The sequence below is a fragment of the Thunnus albacares genome, chromosome 16 (genome assembly GCF_914725855.1).
Source record: "Thunnus albacares chromosome 16, fThuAlb1.1, whole genome shotgun sequence".
In the NCBI taxonomy this organism is placed as follows: Eukaryota; Metazoa; Chordata; class Actinopteri; order Scombriformes; family Scombridae; genus Thunnus; species Thunnus albacares.
The window spans coordinates 3,797,710-3,818,444 of NC_058121.1; the positions used below are offsets into that span (position 1 = coordinate 3,797,710).

The following is a 20,735-nucleotide window of genomic DNA, read 5'->3' on the forward strand; positions in this document are numbered from 1 at the left end:
AAATCTTGTTAGTTAAGAGCTGATACTCTCAACTATCTTTCAGTTGGAGACATGTTAAGGAGTTGACTATTTATAGTAAATGGTTATACAGTTCAATTAAGGCTCTGTTCTTTGAGAGACCTCTTGAGTATTCTGAGTAGCAACAATGATTCTGTTGAGAGAACAATACCAAAACTTTAGCACATATAGAGGATGTTGGGGTGACGGATGGAGCAGAAAACAGCATCAGCACAGTAGTAGTGGGAAATGTTTACTTATAATGTACACCTGTATAAATGTGATTCAATGATACTAGTCAGCTGGTGGCTGATCAATCGATGAATGAGCCATTGATCTTGAAGCATGAATGAAGTGGCTGATGCCAGTCAGCTGATGAAAGTTCCATGCATTTTCCTATCTTCAAACATAGCAAAAGAAAAAGAAATGCAAAGACTTGTCATTACTGTGGTAAACCTAGTTTGGATTGACAAGCATGTATATAGATACACACACAAGACATCTTAAGATACAGAATCTGTTGAGAACCAATAACCAACCCATATTCAGTTTTGCTAAGCAACAGTTTAACAGCAATGGGCAATCCTGAGTCACTCAAATGTGACACTAATGATGATAAAGTAACAACTTGTGTTCCTGATTGTGTTTCCAGTGCTGAGGCGCATCCGTCAGTTGGAGAAGAAGTTGATGATCACAGATGGCCGTGTACCGCCTATCAAGGAGGTCATGTCCCGCTTCACCATCAAGCTGGCGGACGCTCAGGGCTTCCTCCAGAAAGCAGCCAGGACCGTCCAGGAGACGGAGGACAGGAACCAAGCCAGTGTCCTCAAATTCCAGAGGAATGAGGTGATTTCCCATGACCCCCTGGGCTCCCACTGACTGCCACTCCCCTCTATTGTGGAATCATTAGTATTCGGTGCTGTTAAAGAGTGAACAGTCCTTCCTCCCTGCTGTGAGGGAGTGTGCTGGCATGGAGTTGTTTCTCTAAGTGCTGTCTGCTTTATTTCCACTCACAATGTTTCAAACAATGTTGAGTTATGTTCGATCACACAGAGGCACCAAGCCATCAAAGACAGAAGAAGAGTCTATCCTTAGCCTGCATTGCACAGTTGCTGATTCCATAAAGGCTGTGTGAGAGAGATCTGGTTGTTGTTTTCTTGGCATGTCAGAGAAGTCTATTACTCTTGGTATTTAAGTGCCGAGAACAGAAACACAAAACCATCTGTGGGAGCTTGGGACTGTTACATTAGGAGGAGGCCTGTACAGGGGTAGAAGCAATGCTGCATGCTAAATATTTTTCCCACGCTAATATCCATAACCTGCACACAGAAACATGACTTTATTTTCCCATGCTACCCACTGCCAATTCACAGAATCTTTACAGTACAGAGGAGATTCATCTTATCCCAAAACATGGAGAGAAAACCGTAACACTGACAACCAAACATTATTCAGTCAATACGACAGATAGACAGGAGAGGTGTAGTAGTGCATATACTCAGATATTGTAAACAGTAGGAGGATTTATGGTATGAGATGGGGCGCTATGGTGGCAAAGGCCTTGTTTCAATCCCTACCTGGGACCTTTTTTTCATATCATACACCCCTCTCACTCCCCAGGTTTTCTGTCCATCTCTACACTGTCAACTATCAAATAATGGCAAAGATGCCCAAAACAATCTTTGTAGATTGGGAGAAGCACAATCTTAAAGATGCACTAATCTCAATATTTTTTATACTTACAATGGGACAGATGTGTTTAAAGTGAAAGGTGTCATTTGAAGTGACAAACCAGGCAAGAATGATCACAGACTGCAGTTCCCCTTAGATCTACAGAATGCATATTTCAGCAACTTTATTGCTTTGGTTTACTCTCACCAACCTTGTTTCCAGCAGCAGCGGGGAGCTCTTTTTAGTGAAAAACCTCTGTTAAACCCAGTGTTGGCTACCAGATGAGCACCGAACAGCAGGCAGAGAAAGTTTGCGACTAGCTGGTGAACATAGTGGAGCAGCTAAAGAGCCAGATAGTTTTCCCAGGAGACTGTAGAGATCAAAAAAGAGCTAAAATAGCTGAAGTATGCCTCCAAATAAATGCTTATGCTGTTCTGCATCTGCTGGATGTGTAAATCTTGTACCACACACACACACATACATTTTATCTGCTTTATGCTACTGCAGACCATTTTCCAAAGCATGCAGTTTTCAGATTTTCTTAATGTGTTTTCCGACCTTTTTAATTTACATATGGTATAAAAATAAACATGCATAGACTTTAATATGGGTAATTCATCAAGGTGAATCGTGTCTGCTTTTATGTCACGGTAATATGGATCGATTCAAATCTTATTTGGTGTTTTACCTCTCTCTGACAACAATACAATCAGACATAATGTTCACTCTGATGGATTACCTGCAGTAGCAGGTTTCAACCTTTTGTAACTTCATGTTCATACTGTAGTGAAATGAGAGAAAACCAGTTACTACCTGCTAGGTAGGGAAAAACATTTAACATTTAAACATCCAAACAGCTGCCTTGAAAAATGGTTGCTAAAAATACGAATATAACACTGGTATGATCCTTCCAGTCCCTGAGTGTATATGATATTTTAATATCATGTCCCTGGATTTGTTGATTTACAACTGTGTAAAATCATGTGCGGTTGGAATTTGGATCCAGGAAGTTGTAATCTAGCCTTTATCGTCATGCCCGAGTTGACATTATGGGTCTGCTGTCCAGCAGAACAGCTGCTGCTCAATTCTGTGTTGGTCTATGTGCCTGTATGTGTGTGTGTGTATTTGTGTGCACGTGTGTTATCAGGAGTGGAGATCTCCATGATCAGGCCCTCTGCTGTAAATCAATGCCATGAATGGTGCACTAACCAAACACGGTGCCTCTCCTAATCTGGGGCTCTTCCTAGCCTCAGCACAGACCGGCCGACACCAGCTGCAGCCATAGTGTGCACACTGCTGGGTTACCACAGCCAATCAAATGATCTCATCATTGTGCCAAACTCAGTCATGCAGTGGTTAAACTGGAGGTATGGTGTTGGTACTGTAAACATTCATCTCCAACATCCATGTACTATCTAGTTGACCCTGCTCACTAATCACTGATAACGCTTTTCTGTGAAATATCCTAAAAAATAATTTACACAATCACAAAACTTCCTGAAACTTGCTTTACATTCTTCTTGTCCTACTGTACCAGTGCTCACTACTATTAGTTTTCTATACATTAGGGGCTGTCCTGAAATTATTTAAAAGTGACTGAACATATGGCTAGGCAGTACCTCAATATCATGGTAAGTCACTAGGACGGCCCAATGTCATGGCATGTAATCTGTTAATTCAAACATAGTGTCAAGAACAGTCATACAAAGTCATTTTATCACATAATTTGTTAATTTTGGAGTAAAATACAAGCTAAATTTGTGTCAAACAATTCAATAATAAAAAAGTATATAGTTTGACATTTTGGGAAATATGCTTATTTTCTTTGTTAAGGTTAAGGTTACAGGGCTGGAAGGTGATTAGGTTAGCTTAACATAAAGACTGAAAGCGGGGAGGCATGACAATATGTGGCTTTTTTGGGGAGTTATATGCTGTGACTATTTCTTGGTTAACAACAGCCAGTAGAGGTGACTTTCTGGAGTCTGGTAACCAGCAGAGATGCTGCACAGGAGTGCTGAGATGGATCACCAAGAAATGGTTCCAGCACATAGATCCCAAAAGTTTGTGTATGAATTACAAATTATTACAAATTGTTTACAAACACAATAGAACGTGTTAATTAGTGAGCTTTAGAGCTTTTGGTTGGTGACCCCCTTTTTGGCTCCGGCTGCATACTTGACATCAAATTTTATACATGTCTCACAACTTTCCTCCAGTACACCATGTTTTATTCACCAAACGTTTTTGGCTATCTTGCTTTCATCAGGTGATTTGTTTCAAACAGTCTCAGACACGACGCTGCTGAGGGGAAGATAGCTGAAAACGTTTGGTGAATAAATCATTGGGATGTTAGAGGAGAGCTGTGCGATGTATTTTAATTTTGATGGATTCTGATTAAAGCTCCCTTTGGTCTGCATGTCACTGTGTGTGCACTCTAAAAGTAGGATATCCATACTTAACACAGACATTACAGTAGTATCAATCTTCCCATCCAACTCTTGGCAAGAAAGCGAAAAGCCTGCCTTCCAAAATGAAGATAGTGTTTCAGGGTGTCCTGGTGGCCTAGGGGTTTAATCGCAATGTCCCTGGTTTGAGTACGGCTGTGGACCTTTGTTGCGACCTCCTCATTCTTATCTGATTCTACTGTATCCAATCTAATAAAGGAAAATAAATGCCCTACCCAAACAAAATAATAGTGTTGGACTTTAAGTTCTGAAGCTTGAATTATGGCTAAATTTTACTGTGTTTATTTCCATGTCTCCCAGGCAAAGCAGCAGAGGCTGACGGAAGACTACGCTGCTGTCAACGATACTCTGGAAATAGCCAGTGAATTAAACTCTGAAACAGAGAGGACCGTGGCTGAGGTGGATGCTATGGTGCAGGTGAGGCATGACTGTGAGGAACCATGATTGTCAGAACTCCTGATATTTCTGAAGCCTGGATCAAGGGTGAGACTGGAAAATCTATGGAGCCCCGCTGTCTAATGATGCTCAGGCTTTCTCACAGAATGAGGGAGTATGTATCATAATCTAATAGACTGTGATATGGGTTGCAATATCTAAGGGCATGCATTGAATTTATTCATGAAATGGATTCCCGAGACCTAGCCTGTGTCAAACTCTAAAGCTGGCCAATTTGATTTGGAAGCAATTTGTGGATTGCTGGAGACTGAATAAGCGGTGTTCTCAAACAGCTCTCCCTTTTTAGTCAAGTAGCTCTCTATTGAATTACTCTGTGGGGAATTACAATCATCCCAAGGTAATAACATTAGCTTGGACGTGTACTTGTGTGTGTGTGTGTGTGTTCTCATACTTAAAATTTTGAGTAATCACAAGGGGAAATGTAGTTCTGAGGATGTTACTAGAAATAGCAGAGATTGTTAAGGATATGACATAAATGCAAGTCAGTTGAATGTCTTTGCAAATAGTAAATCATGTGTATATATGTGTGTGTGTTTGCGTGCGTGTGTGTCTGCGTGTGTGCATCTGTGTGCACAGAATGTGACCGAGTACCACGCAGCGATCGATGGCGCCAGCCAAAAGCTGACGGAGAAGACGGAGCGTCTGTCATTGGCTGACACAGACCTGATTAACAGGGCTGACGAGCATGCTCAGGAGCTGGAGAGACAGGCCAACGAACTGGAGGAGTGAGACACCTTTCTATATAACTTTTTAGTCATAATTCATCAAACCCATGAAAAGAGAAAAAACAATAGTGCTTCAGTGCGTCTCACACTACTTTTTGATTTCCCTAACTTGCCTGTGGCACCCACCTCCAAGCTCATTGGTTCCTACTGGAGACATAAATCTTTAAAAACAGCTGTACATAAATTAACTTTAGTAGACATTTAATATTTGCAGCAGCAGTACGATGTATGTGGGATAGGCTAAAAATAAACAACAGTGTGTCCATGGCAATCAAGGAACATGTCACCCAGTGCAACAGTGTGGCTTATTGATTTGTTTTCAATCGCTGACATATAAAAAGTGCAACAGCAGAAGCAATATTTTTATATGCTCTTTAACAGTATATGTCATGATGTATATGATGAGGAAATAACTCCACTTTAAATTTTGAAAACTCATTGGTGAATTTGAAGAATAGAGGTCAATTTAAATTTAAAGCTGCATTTACTTTTTTGGCCACTTGGAGGCAGTAAAACAAGCTGTAAACACAACATTGACATATTATTACTCTGTTAAGTTTTTATGGCATACGGGTTAGTAAACAATTGCCTAATGAAGACACAGAACAACATTAGAACCATGTCCAAACCAAACAATAAAGGTGCGGGCTATAAAAAACAAAACAATGAGGGTTTTTCATTGTGAGTGACCACTTTCACAGTACACATGATCAATTGTTGATTAAAAGAATACTGAATATAGCAGCTTTAAGTCTTCCATTGAGACTTAATTTTCCATATTATGAGCATTATAAAAACACCTTACCTATGCTGTAACTTCTATCATCCTGTCTCCTCCAGGGATCTGAAAGAGAGCGATGCCAATGGCTTTGTGCAGAAGGCCATAAGTGCCGCCAATGTGTACAACAACATAGTGAAGTACATCGACGATGCCAATATCACCTCACTCACCACCCTGAACTTATCCCAAAGAGCTGAAGATGTATGTTGGCTCACAAGAATATACAGCATACACCCACTATAATCCCTGTCAACATTCTGTAGCTTTATCCCTATGTGTTCTCTGTTTTAGGCCATTACTGGGATCAAGTCGGAGCTTGATCACCTGGTAAATCAGAGCAGCAGTGTTTTCAAGGAGTCTGTTTCACTGCATTCAGAACAAATTGGTAGAGTACTTTCATAGAATGAGATTTCTTTTAAAGGGTCATCATTAATGTGTCTGATCTCTGATGACCATCTCACATTTACTGTATCTCTCTGTTACAGAGGTAGAAGCTGAGGTTATTGACAAGGTGAAATACATTGAGGAGACCAAGGAGACAATGGATAAAAACACCAAAAAACTTGCAGAAATATCAGAGGATATCAGTGGAATTCAAAAAGGTAAGAAGGTACTGTACTTAAAGGCACAAATTTCATATCAGTGCGTCCAGTACAGGGGGAGGTCAACGGTGTGTTTGACCTAGCATAACACAGAAACTAGAAGCAGGCAGATACTGCTAGCTAGATGGAACTTGCTAGTATTTCCCCTTTCAACAAGCGTAGCTCTAGAGGTTTTAGACTGTTTCTTTGACGTGTAAATCAAAGGGTTGCTTCTTCCAAATGACAAAAAACATATTTTTTTTATTTACCTCTAATGGTAGCGAGTAATGTAGATTGTTTTGTTTGCCCAGGTGTTGGGATATTTGTCTGAGATATCTGCCTTCACCCCAGTACAATGTCCTCACCAACAATGTTACCTCAATTTCTGTTTAGTGCGCCTTTCAGAGTTTATAGTTTTCTTCCCAGCTATTTTAATAGCCGCAGGGCTTGTATGCCAACGATTCTACACACTCACAGTTGTCGACTATTCTTTTCCCATGAAGTCCAGCTGTTGCCAACACTTTTCTTGTGATTGTTCTCTTTGGCTGAGCTTTTTATAGCCACTTGGTGCATGGCTATCTCCAGGCTCTAGCACTGTTAGTATTGCACAGCAGGTGTGCTAACATGACCAGGAAGTAAAGGAAAGGAGGAGGTCAGGAAGTCTTTTCATCAACAGTAAAATAGAAAGATTTAGTTGAAGTTTTTATGTTCTCCCATCCCATTGTAGTCTCCTCTTTTTTTATTAACAATATTATATGAAGATTTAGTCAGTTGTTGTTGTCAAAATCTTGTCTTCATCATGGAAAAAAAAGTTTTTTTTTGAATATTAAGACTACTGCAAACTGTTTTTCTGGAATTATTTAACAGTTCCAGTAATTGTTCTACTTAATAGTAATGCGCTTTACATTGGTATTAGCCAGGCCTCCCTCTCACACTTGCAATTGGTCCAGAATGTTGCAGCTTGTCTTTTAACAGGAACACGCAAGCGAGAGCACATTGCCCCCATACTAGCCTCCCTCCACTGGCTCCCTGTACGTTCTAGGATCGATTTTAAGATTTTATTGTTTGCCTATAAATCATTAAATGGGCTAGCTCCAACCTATCCCTCTGACCAGTTGCTTGTGGTTGTCCCTGGATCAAGGTTGACGCACAAGGGAGATCATGCCTTTGTAGTTGTAGCCCACAAACTCTGGAACAAGTTGCCTCTGCATATTAGGCTGGCCCCTACACTGCCTGTTTTTAAATCCCATCTTAAAACACATTTTCATTCCTTGGCCTTAAATTGGTCTTTGTGTTTTTATTGTATTATTTATGGCCTTTGTTATTTTTATTGTACAGCACGTCAACTGTTGTTTTTAAAAGTATTTTATAAATAAATTTGAGTTTGAGAATTTGAATATTTATATATACAGTATACTCTCTATACAGTTGCTGATTATCCAGATTAAAAATGACAGTTTCTAGTAAGAAATCTTTCAGTTGTTAATGTAATTTTTCAATTTTCAAAGCTCTGAGTGCCACAAAGAAATTCTGTTCATCTCCATTGTATCTCAAAACTTAGACAAATAGATCCAAAACTATTTGCATGGATACCGTTAGAGGAGGGTGATTTGGCATGTTTTTTTGTCATTTGGCTGAACTAAACCTTTAAGAGTTGGGTTTTAGTGATGATAGGCCAAATATCTCTGTTCCCTGCTCTTCAGGAGGTTAATGCTCTAAACCTGGCTTACCAGAATTTTCTCTTTTCTTACCCTCTGCAACCATTTACAGACAGAACACCACAGCGATTGGAGTTTACCCTGCAGGTAGCTGAGGGGACTCTTAACCGCTCAGCAGAAGTGCTTCAGACTATCACCCCCATCAGCAACAAGGTGGAGGAGTGGGCCAAGAATATGAGAAACAACGAATACTCCACAGATGCCTATGAACAGGCCATAGTAACTGCCGGAGAAGCAGGTATCATACCTGCTGCAATAAACACGACAATATCATACATATCTTGGATATTTTAAACATCCTGAGTAGGAAATCAAAGTACATTTTTGAATACCATATTACAGTAACTCTTTTCCTCTTGACCCATGTGATTTGCAGTGGACAACCTAAATGTACTCGTTCCTGAGCTGCTGGGCAAGTTGAAGGTGGTTGAAGAGAAGAAGCCTGTCAATAACGTTACCACCAACATCATGAGGATCAGAGAGCTCATAGCCCAGGCCAGGAGTGTGGCCAAGAAAGTTAGTTCATTACTTCTAACGTGGTAACAGTACAGTAGATTTTTGAGAGACAATCAAATGCAGCTTCCTTTTAGACCTGTTTCCCATTTACAAACCGCCAAGGATGTACTCAGACCACATCGCCATAATGTCATGATACCTTATATATGGACATTTTCAGTATTTATAAATGAAGGAAACCAGTAAAATTACTTTTTAGAGATGAATTTGTATGTGACGCTTTTCCTTGCATATCCAAATCTTTTTACTGCACATCTCACTTTGATAGACATTTGTCAGCTATAGCTAGCTAATATTACACATGGAATTCCAGTAGGAAATGGCTACCACTAACAGTAAGCTAGCTAACGAAGAACTATACACAGTTAGCAGTGAGAAATGAACTGCGAGTGGGTCCCATCAACAGGCAGCAGGTTATGGGTTAAGGCATGGGTTAAGAGCAGAAGAACCAAGTAATGCTAGCATTTTCTTTTTAGAAGTAACTCTAGCATGTATGAAGTTTCTGCTATTTGTCTGCACAAGTGAAGAGCACAAAAGTATGTATGTGAGCATTTATGAACTTCCCGCTGTTTACCATCAAATACCAGACACCAGATATATTCCAGATGTGTTACTTTTGGGAAAAAACTCAGATGCCAGCAGTGTAAATAGCTTCACTCATAACAAACTATGCCTATGCAGGGTTTAAACAGCCATACCAACACACTGTGTGAGCTGTCTTCAGTTTGACCTGACAAGGACGTTGTCCTTTGGGGAAAACTGTTGTCTCCCCAGAAGCTCACAGTCATTCTGGTTTGTTTTCTACCCCAGGTCCAAGTGTCCATGAAGTTCAACGGTCAGTCCTCAGTGGAGGTTCATCCTCACACCAACCTGGAAGAACTGAAGACAATGACATCCATCAGCTTGTTTATGAGAGTGGACCCTGACACGGATCCCATCGAGGACCGCTTAATCTTATACCTGGGAGACAGAAATGTGAGGAATCCAGGGAAAACAGGATTGGTTGATGGGTTATTTATTAGAAATCAGATCAAGCAAATCTGGGCACTTGGTGTCAACACAAGACAAGTACAATTAGCTCACAAATCTAAAATAATGTGTACAACTTGACCCTTCCTCCCTCATTCTTATACATACAAGAGAGTTGGGGGCTTTAGGGTGGGTATGAGGCCCAGAACTGCTGCTGAAACTTCACAAACTAGCACCCAGAGGATGAGGGCAAAGATAAAAGGCAGAGAGCAGCTTGTGGACATGAATAGTTTGTTATAATCACGGGAGAAGGAATGACAGCCTTTGAGGCGCACAGTTGCCCCTTTCAAAAGGTCTCCAAGAGACGCCAATGACAACAGTGCATGTGTATGCCTTCAAATTGAAGTTCATTTACATAAATACCGTTAGCCCCCACCCATCAGAGAACAGAAACAGTGTGCCTACCCGATGTGAGGCCTCTCTGTTCTCTCTAACGGCACTTCACCTTGGTGATTTCACTTCCACTGTAATCTATGCATTGATGTTTGTCTACAGCTTTTCAGAGTAGAATAATAGCCTTGGCATGAGCACCATTTGTAGTCACAAATGAAAGATGTTTATTCATTTGCAACCACTATATTTCAAGGTGAAATTACATAAAATATTATCATTTCCCTGTAGGAAACTAATACCTCTGTGGTGAACTATTGTAAAACGACAACAACAAAAAAGTCCACTATAGAGAAATGAACAATTTCATCAGTGTTATTGGCAGTATTAACTCACCATGATGCACCATTCTATGGTGTTTTCTGCTGTTTTTGCCCCCAGGGTAGGAAAGACTACATGGGACTGGCCATCAAGAATGACAACCTGGTATACGTATACAACCTCGGGGGCGAAGATGTTGAGATCCCACTGGGTTCAAAGCCTGTCAGCCAATGGCCTGCAGTCTTCAACTACATCAAAGTAGAGAGGTACTGTCCATTCATGAGCTTCAGGTGTTAACATTGTCTTACATATGTCTCTCAAAGCCGGATGGTGGTAAGATAACTTTGGTTGCTCATGCTTCTTTGTGTTCCCTGCTATCAGGCTTGGCAGACATGGAAAAGTCTTCCTGACCATCCCCAGCCAGAGCTCCACAGACGAGCAGAAGTTCATCCAGAAAGGAGAGGCTCCGGGCACCGACTCACTATTTGACATCGACCCTAAGGATATAGTCTTCTTTGTCGGTGGTGTCCCACCAGATGTCAAAGTAATGTATTTTATAAATAATCCTTAATAATACAAATGAATCCTTATTCAGTCATCTGTTTTTTTACTGCCAAATGTTGACATGTAACAATTTGTTTTCAACCTAGCTCCCACCTCCTCTTAGTCTTGCTCCTTTTGTGGGCTGCATTGAGTTGGCCTCGCTGAACAACGATGTGATCAGTCTATACAATTTCAAAGAGACTCACAAAATGGATGTCGTTGCATCAGTGCCATGCCCCAGGTACCCTATTTGTCTTTTTCAAATATTTGTAGTTTATATTTGCCTAGTTGACAGTGTGATAGTATAGAAAGCCAGGAAACACAGGGGGTCCAAGGGTAAAAATTTGCTGTTGGCCCCCATTGACCCCCCTGACCCTAGCTTGTGGTGATATGATTAAACATATCTTTATTGAGAAATATGCATATGTGGGGACAATATAAACAAAAACAAAGCTCTTTACACAGGTCCGTTCAACAACACAGTGTATAAAAAAGTTAGCTAATAAGGCTGTACTCAGCTTAGTTGATATGTACCTTAGTAGCACAAATTGACTAACAAATTAGACATTAACTGCATTACCACCACCAACTGACATGCAGTAAACCTAGGGCTCTGGAGGTCCCTGGTAATCCAGCCTTGCTACTACTATTTGCTACTCTTTCTTGTGTTGAAGTATGATCCCAGACGGAATGTGTCTGAACTGATATGATGACAGTGCATGCACTCTGAATTTATCACAAACTGCTGTTTCACTATCCAATTACATTCCTCATTCTGCTCTCAGGTACAAGTTGGCGTTCTCCCAGAGTCGTATTGCCAGCTACCTGTTCGATGGAACGGGCTATGCAGTCATCAATAATATTGAGCGGAGGGGGAAATTTGGTGTTGTTACAAGATTTGATATTTCAGTGCGAACAGTCGCAAACAATGGTGTTCTTTTCCTCATGGTCAGTGGGGTAAGTCTAAAGGCACTTTAAAAGTGCTTTTCCCAGGCTATCTTGAAATATTTATTTATCTTGTAATATTTAGCAAAAGTCTAGTTCAAAATGTATGTTTTACCACTGAGCTTACCACTCCCAGTAATCTATTTTAATCTCTTCTTTTCAGGATAAATTCTTCCTTTTAGAATTAAAGAATGGTTTCCTGCGCCTAATGTATGACTTTGGCTTCAATAATGGACCAAATCTTTTGGAGAATAACTCACCAAAGCTGCAAATAAATGATGCAAAATATCATGAGGTAGGTTTCTCTCTTCTCATTTAGTTGGTTGAACATGAACCTGAACTTTTTGTTATGTTGCTGTAACGGTTGGTGCTGGGCCATTTGCACAGGTGTCAGTGATTTACCATCAGTCAAAGAAGGTTATCCTACTGGTGGACAAGAGCCATGTTAAATCTATGGAGAATCAGAAAACCACACTGCCCTTCTCAGATATCTACATAGGTGGGGCTCCATCGCACATTCTCAAATCCAGGTAAAGTAAATATTCCTGTAGCCAAACACAGCACACTCAGTGCAACAGCTACAGTCTGTTTACCAAGAACTGCATTTCTGCAAAAACACTCAAAGTTTAAGTGGGAAACTTTGAAGACCAGAGTGTCAGAAAAGTTAAACTGATGTTTTTGAAGGTTTAAAGGTTGTTGTACAGAGAAATCATGTAACCTTATGGCAACAAACATCTCTTTCTTTCAATGGCAAGTGGAGTGTAGGATGAACTAATAGCAGCTAAAAAGCCACATATTTTCTCAAGAGTTGCAGGAGACCAAAACAGAGCTAAAAGGGGAGTGAATACTGGAGTTACATTCATCAGATAGCCGTAAAAACACAAATGAATGCTAATGTTGCTAGCTGTGTCTGCTGATATGTAAATAGACAACTGTTTGCAAAGGCGCAGAGGTGTTTGTTTTTGAGCTTGCTGTGCAGTTCCCCTGCCAGCTAGCCCAAAAAAAAGTAAAAAAAAAAATATGATGTTAGGTTTTAAGAAATAGTTCAATCTTGGGTAATTTGCTTATGCACTTTCCAGGAGTTAGGAGAGAAGATCAATACCAGTTTCATGTATGTGTGTAACTATGGTGCTACAGTCTGCTAACCTAGCTTAGCATAAAAAGCAGGAGAAACTAGCAAGGCTCTCTTCAACATTAGAAAATATTCCTACCAGCACCTCTACAGATTTTTATTTCAACTAAGTACTTCAAGTGTCTCATGATGGGCAAGGCAGCTTTGCAGTTTGGGTGTATAAAAAGAGTACATTTTTACAGAGGAATCTTGCTTAGAGTAGCTTTAAAATTTCACTATAACACATTGACAGCATGCATATCACCACAGGCCTGAGCTGTCTGCTGTGGTCGGCCTGAAAGGCTGTGTGAAAGGTTTCCAGTTCCAGAAAAAAGACTTCAACCTCCTGGAGGAGCCTGGCACCATTGGCATCAGCAGTGGCTGCCCTGAGGAGTCTTTCGTAAGTATTCCCTGCACCACTTCACACACTGCCAGTGAAAATGCACTGCGTATGTCTTTGTGGAATCAATACCAAATATGGGTGAAGAGTAGACAGCACACAAAATCTCACACACATCTGCACACACACACAAACTTTCACTCTCAAGCACAAGAAAATAATTGGCTGTTATAGCTGAACAGCCCTCACAGTCAATACTCCCATCAGAGGATCACTTAACTGTAAGCCAAAAGGAGAGTGAAAGGTAATCAGTGATGAAAGTGAGATGTGTTTTTATTGTGACAGATGTCCCGTAAAGCTTACTTCACTGGAGAGAGCTACCTGGGATCCACAGCAAAGATTTCATTCTTCGACAACTTTGAAGGAGGCCTCAACTTTAGAACTCTGCAGCCCAGTGGACTCCTGCTCTACCACAGTGAAGGGGTATACACAAATCTTTACACTCTGGAAAAAGTCAATTTTTAGATAGTTGTGTTTGCAAATTTTCGAATGCAAGTTATTAAAATCTATCAGTGGGATAAGACAATTTGTTTTTAGTGCAGTTTCTATTCTTTTTTTTATTAAAACAAGGGACAAAACAAGGACAATCGCAAGTATCTTTTGATCTTAAATCAGGAAAAATTAAGAATTAACTTTACTATTATAACCTTGTTCATTTTTATATTATGTTTATGTTCATTGATAATTTGTTAAAACTGGTATTTTTGTAATCTGTAAGTAAAGTCCTCTCTTTATTTTCTCCCACTTCAGTCTGATGAGTTAAGCATTTCCCTGGAGAACGGAGCAGTGGTGCTAAACACCAGAGGAACAAGAGTCAAATCACACAAGAAACAATACAATGATGGAAGGACACACTTCTTAGTGGCCTCAGTTAACAATCTGAAGTAAGCATTTAACTGTATACATATATACTAGTAACACAACCCTGCTGGTAGTCCTGGAAGCAGCTGGATTTGGTACATATCTGTGATTTTTCCTCTCAATTGTAAACACTACAATAAAGCAAAACCTCCATAAAAGACTTAAATTAGACACAAACTCCTATTAGTGGATCAATTGTCCAACTTGGTGGTGTACTCAGACTTGACTTTTGGATCAATTAAAGCAAGACGATGTACATTTTCTTGACCAGCAGCTACTGTGCCACAAGTGATAATTATGGGACAATTGTAAATGCTAATACATAGTGTAACAGCTGCAGAAGTTGAGAAGAATCATAAAGTGAACAAACTGACTCAGTAATGTCAACTACACAACAATGTTGTACCAGACCAAGTAAGTGTACTGGATTGAGGTTCAAGGTTGTGGTTTTTTTGCTTATCAATCCAAATTTTAATTTTTAAAAGGAAGTGTGTTACTTCTTCTTCGACATAGTCATAGTCTTGATTTACATTTCAAGTTAATTTGGTTGCTTGACATTATACACATACTCTTAAACCCTCAATGTGACTACAGCAGCCGTCAAATTATTCTATTATTTGTAAAAAAAAATAAAATAAAAAAAAAAGTATAATGTTAAGATAATGTATACAGGCTATGTGTTACTACCAGCCCATTTGGATATACTTGAGAGGGTGATGTGCCCTGCTGTCTAGACGTTGTGAGACAGTAGCTTTCTTGATGCTACCACAAGGTGTCACTAAAGTCAGATGTTTTATCATCCTACACATAGGGCCTTTAAATTTGTAATCTAGACTATATGTTCAAAAGCCCAGATCCATGTAAGTGCCATTACATAATGAAATGTCCATGATCAGTCATTTCATTGAAAACTATGACCAACTTTTTGATATATCATGCTGACAGACATTATATATGAAATATGTCAACCACCTCTAATTATGCAATGACGTTTATGGTGAGGTATCTATCCCTTTAATATCTCTAGTTAGGGTTAGGGTTAGGGTCTCTAGTTAGGGATTTACAGGATTTTGCATTAGTGTAATTTTACAGGTATTTCCTTTACTGGATTAATCAAAAACAGACTAAACGTGATTAGATATATCCAAAATTACATCATCATCATGATTGAAGATTTTATTTGTATCACAGACATGTAGTAGGTATACATGCTCAAAGCTTATAAGTGTCAAAAATGAGTGACTAACTGTTTTAATTGTTCACCTGAGGTATTCACTGTTGGTGGATGACAAAGACAAGCAGGAGAAGAAACGTCCATCATCAGCCTCACAGTCCTCTCCAGTTTCTGTAAAGAGCTTCTACTACGGAGGTTCTCCGAGCAGCAGCTTCAAGAATTTCACAGGCTGCATCAGCTACGCCTATATCAACAGGTAAATTACCACTGAACGATCAGTGCAGCTCAGAGTAAGAGGAAATGCAACTGGTTTATCACACAGACTGTATGAGGCCAAACTGTCTCTTTAGTATCTCTCCAGACTGCAGCTGTCAGAGCTTGCTAATTAAAGATTTGGCTTCACTCTTCCTCTATGTGGGGGAAGAGACCAAATAAAGCTGTGAGCTGAGTGGTTGACGATGTAGAGTTTGTTGCCATGGAGACTCACTAATATGTTGAGAGCATTTCTGCAGCTTTTAAATGTTTGGCACTTTTGCACTCTCTCACTTTCTATCTCTGTTTCTGTAGACAAGACAGGGACATTGAGCCGGAGGACTTTCAGCGCTACCCAGAGAAGGTCCAGACCTCCTTGCAGGACTGTCCAGTCCAGCGACCCCCTGCTGCTCTGTTGTCAAGGCACAGGGATAACGCCTCTAGAGCCAAACAGAGCCAATCACAGAAGGTAAAAAAAGGGGCTTTACATTAAGTAAGGAAGACGAATATATTCTCTAGATAGCCTTCAATAGACTCCAATGGACACTGGCTTTTAGGGGATCTATACTTTTTTGTTTGGTTGCAAATTTGGCCGTCCTGACCTTGAATATATGCTCTCATAGGTTAGCAGGGATAAGTCCAGCCTCCCTCTAGGCCTGATGGAGCTTAAAAGTGATGACCAGGAGCCATCAGAGCTGAACATCGCGCCCTGCTACCTCTCCTTACGTCCCCGAGCAACCCGCCAAGCCTACCACTACGGCGGCATCGCCAACAGCAGGCAGCACTACGCAGACCTCCCAGAGTCACTTTCTGAGAGGTATGTCAAGGTCAAGTCTGTTCAAGAGCCCATTCTGCATATGCACTTCTCTGTCAAGGATTTCTTTGTGAGTGCACGCATGACTAAATGCAGCCTCCACCTCCCAGGTCCCACTTCTCCCTGTCCCTGAAGACCCAGTCATCCTTCGGCCTCATCTTTTATGTATCTGATGTCCAAGAGGACAATTTCATGGCTCTCTTCCTGGCTCATGGGAAGCTTGTATACACCTTCAACGTTGCAGATCAAAGAGTCAAAATTAAGAGTGAGGAGAAATACAATGATGGTGCATGGCATAACGTAAGTTCATGATCTGTAAGTACTGCATGTATGCATGGGTGGATGCATGTTTAGTTATGTACCAACAATTTGTACAATGACAGCCTCCTCTCTTCTCTTAGGTTATTTTTATCCGTGATGGGAACATGGGGCGATTAATAATTGATGGGCTCACAGTGCTGGAAGACAGAGCTCAAGGGAGCAACGTCTCCTGGCATGTCAGCAGTCCCCTCTATGTCGGAGGAGTTCCTCCAGGGAGAGCCCAAAAGAATATTCAGGTATGGGGTACGGTATATATGTGGAAGACATTTGACATTAAAAACATGCACGGCAGGGATCATTTGTAACATATGAATATTCTATCATGGACTGTAACTCTGAATAAAATAGTAACCTCTTACAAAGAGAGAACAAACCCTCTACTCTATGTCCTTTATAACCCTTTGGTGTTTCCCGGAACATATATAGCCACACCAGCAGATTTCCAGCTTGGCTTAGCTCAGACTGCTTCCCACAGATAACAGGAAACCACCATTGTGACCCTTTCCCCTTAGAATTCAACAGGAAGGCATTTGATTTTTTTAAAGCTGGATTTATTTATTCATTTGGCCACTTGCCTATTTGCACTCTCAGCAAACAAACAGCAACATTAGCATTTGGAGTCATGTTTCTTGCCACCTGATGAATGTAAGTCCAATATTCACTCTCCTTTAAATTCTGTTTTGACCTCCGCTACACCAACTCCTGAGGGAAACATGTAGCTCTTTAGCTGCTAAATGCTCCACTACGTTCACTAGCTAGTTGCTAGCTTTGTCCATCTGTTGTTTGACGCTGGGAAGGTAGTGTACAGTGGCTTTATCAAAACTTCCTCACTGAAAACAGCCCTTCTTGCACATCTCTTCAGAGAAACTCTGCATACAGCTTTACCGGCTGTGTGAAGAACCTCCAGCTTGATGGACAGTGGTTGTCCTCTGTGTCAGAGACGTTTGGGGTCACTCCATGCTTTGAGGGACACTCTGAGGCGGGAACATACTTCTCAGAGGACGGAGGATACGTCGTGTTGGGTATGTTTCTAGTAGTTTGTTGATGGAAAACAAAAAGCACAGACATGTTTTTCCTGCAGCTTAAAACTAAAACAAAGGAATTCCACATTTGATATGAATCCAAAGTTTGCCAAGTGTTGATTTTGTACAGTCACAAGCATCTGCAACTGTTTGCAAACTGAGCATCTGATATATTTCATGGCTCATTAGATTTACTTTTGGAAAATGCACAATCCCCCCTCATGGTCTTTCATAATTTTATGTGCGTGGAGAGACTTTGGTTAGGCCAGGGAACATGATACCCTCAGTGCAGCTGTGGTGAGACTGTGTCTGTGGTGGTGGGGAAAGTGTAGGGGAAGATGGTGAGGGCCCCAAGGCCTTGGGAACTGAGCTGCAGCTGTTGAACAAGTCAAGTAATTTCAAATTAACAAAAAAAAAAAAAAAAAAAACCACAGAGAAAAGGTGAGGTCCAGAATGGATGAAGTACTCAGAACTCACTCCATCTTGCTCTCTCTGCTTCCCTTCCTCAGATGATACATTTAGCTTGGGGCTCAGGTTTGAGCTGGTGATGGAGGTGCGCCCCCGTGTGGCATCTGGGGTGCTACTGCATGTGCGCACAGCAGAGAGCTATTTCACCATGTACATTCATCAAGGGGCAGTAAGTCAATGGCACAGTTATTTGCAGATTGTACACATCTAAGTCAGTTTATGTTGAACAAACTAAAATGTTTCTTCTGTTCAAAAGATGGGATATATTCTAGAGGATAACATATTGCTGTGTTTTTTCAGGTGGTGGTTATTGTGAACGATGGGACACATGAGTTCTTCACAAAGGTGTCTCCGAGACAGGGTCTGTGTGCTGGCAACTGGCACAGAATCACAGGTGAGGATCCCATAAATAACATTAAAAATGTATTGAAGGAATGATGAGAGACAATAATTACCAATAGCAACAACATGGCAAGTCTTACACTACAGTACACGATTCGATTTGTTGCTCAGACCTAATGATGTTGTTATTGACTGATGTTGTCGATCTAATGATGCACAACAGCAATTCCAGAGATGCTACACTCAACACAATACAATAACATATCACTGAGAAAATATACGATTTTTTTATTAAAATGAACAATATTGTAGATGTTGATCCTTGCACATCCTTTTATCATGTGAATAATCAAGTGATCACTGGAGAGCTGCTCTTAAATATTAAACCTTCACTTCCCCATAAGAGTATGTCTCTAGATAAAAGTGTCTTAATCTTCACTCTTAGTGTAACTGTTATACCTGCTTGTATTGAATAAAATATGGTTTACTTCACTGTAAAATGGACACATTATCTGATTTCTTTCTTTCTCTACTCAAGTCTTTAGTGTCTTAAAGTTTTATTTCACACAGCAGTGATTTCACTTCACGTTTTGCTGCTTTAAGCAAAGATTCAAACAATTATATGGTGTAACTCCTCCATCGCAGCTGTCCTCTTTCTTTCCTAAAGTGGAAATGTGGAGTTATCATAAATATTGCGCTGTAAACCACACCATATTTAGTACAGATTTAATTAGTAGAGTAGTAAAGTATCTGAGAATTTGCATGAATTCTGACTGATGACTGTTCAGACTGAGGTTGAATTGCCTGAAATCTGATTTATAATCTGGATATAAAACAAAATTGGCCCAAATAAGAATTAAAATGTTAGATTCAGTGTGATTTTCTTTGTTCACACAGTCATTAAAAACAGATATAAGTCACATATGTGGTTACAAATCAGGCTTTGGCCACTTTAACTTTAAGTAGAGAAAAAGGAAATAAACACAAAAGCTATTGTTTTCTGAATTATTAGGGACCAAATTAATGCATTATGTCTTGCTTGATTACAGTGATCCGAGATGCCAACGTTGTCCAGCTGGATGTGGACTCTGAGGTCAACCATGTGGTGGGACCTCTGAATCCCAGCTCCACAGATACCAAAGAGCCAGTGTTCATCGGTGGAGCTCCAGGTTAGCCAGCAACACAAATCCTCTAGATATACTCCTGTTATACCAACACCACATCTTTCTCACCATGTCATGCAATCCTCCTCCTCTCAGATCATTTCCTCCCAGAGAGCATCGCCACCAAGAAGGCCTATGTGGGCTGTATGAGGAACCTGACAATCAATAACAGCCGAGTGAGCTTCAGCAAAGCTGCTCTGGTCAGTGGAGCGGTCAGTGTCGGAACCTGTCCAGCTGCATAACACTTCTGTCAACACCACCGCTATCCCCAATACAGCACTGACCAAACACATTAAAAAACTCTCTTTCAGTTAAACATAACCATTAAGAGAAGTATTGTCATTGTTTTCACTCTTTGGCAGGTGTTTGTTCTTGTTTTTGTCTTTAATTTGTTGGCTGTTGTGTATTGTTTTACATGAAAATGTCCCCTGCCAAGAATACGACCAAAATATCTAAATTTAAAAATGGAAAATATAGCCTGAAAAGAAAATCTTACATCTATCATTTATAAGAGAATGAGAGCAGATATGAGGTCCAGAAGCATCATGAATCATGAATACATTTAGGCTTCGTTTATTTTTACAGACACATTTGGTGTTAATAAATTCTATGTTCCACCTCCTCTCTTTATAATCTCAATGGCACATTTTTTTTTGTACATTTGTACATTTATACACAAATACATTTGTATTTCATGTTCTTCCTTTTGTACTTTTATTTCTGATGAAT

At 40.3% G+C, this 20,735-nt stretch overlaps 1 protein-coding gene across 5 annotated transcripts in view; it reads left to right on the forward strand.

Annotated features, from left to right (window-relative positions):
• The window catches only part of lama4 (laminin, alpha 4), a 187,144-nt gene extending 166,456 nt beyond the window's left edge, over window positions 1-20,688 (forward strand). For all 5 annotated transcript variants that reach the window (XM_044377223.1, XM_044377224.1, XM_044377225.1 and 2 more), the window contains 28 exons: window positions 650-843; window positions 4,434-4,550; window positions 5,166-5,314; window positions 6,155-6,296; window positions 6,387-6,480; window positions 6,581-6,697; window positions 8,447-8,632; window positions 8,771-8,910; window positions 9,721-9,885; window positions 10,711-10,856; window positions 10,972-11,134; window positions 11,241-11,374; window positions 11,919-12,090; window positions 12,242-12,373; window positions 12,466-12,608; window positions 13,460-13,589; window positions 13,875-14,012; window positions 14,340-14,473; window positions 15,719-15,880; window positions 16,192-16,345; window positions 16,500-16,693; window positions 16,801-16,990; window positions 17,092-17,247; window positions 17,874-18,033; window positions 18,543-18,670; window positions 18,802-18,895; window positions 19,893-20,012; window positions 20,103-20,688. In XM_044377223.1, the coding sequence (XP_044233158.1) occupies window positions 650-843; window positions 4,434-4,550; window positions 5,166-5,314; window positions 6,155-6,296; window positions 6,387-6,480; window positions 6,581-6,697; window positions 8,447-8,632; window positions 8,771-8,910; window positions 9,721-9,885; window positions 10,711-10,856; window positions 10,972-11,134; window positions 11,241-11,374; window positions 11,919-12,090; window positions 12,242-12,373; window positions 12,466-12,608; window positions 13,460-13,589; window positions 13,875-14,012; window positions 14,340-14,473; window positions 15,719-15,880; window positions 16,192-16,345; window positions 16,500-16,693; window positions 16,801-16,990; window positions 17,092-17,247; window positions 17,874-18,033; window positions 18,543-18,670; window positions 18,802-18,895; window positions 19,893-20,012; window positions 20,103-20,248 (4,100 nt within the window). In that variant the 3' untranslated portion in view covers window positions 20,249-20,688. The remainder of the gene's footprint in view (window positions 1-649; window positions 844-4,433; window positions 4,551-5,165; window positions 5,315-6,154; window positions 6,297-6,386; window positions 6,481-6,580; window positions 6,698-8,446; window positions 8,633-8,770; window positions 8,911-9,720; window positions 9,886-10,710; window positions 10,857-10,971; window positions 11,135-11,240; window positions 11,375-11,918; window positions 12,091-12,241; window positions 12,374-12,465; window positions 12,609-13,459; window positions 13,590-13,874; window positions 14,013-14,339; window positions 14,474-15,718; window positions 15,881-16,191; window positions 16,346-16,499; window positions 16,694-16,800; window positions 16,991-17,091; window positions 17,248-17,873; window positions 18,034-18,542; window positions 18,671-18,801; window positions 18,896-19,892; window positions 20,013-20,102) is intronic.
• The last annotated feature ends 47 nt before the right edge of the window (window positions 20,689-20,735 follow it).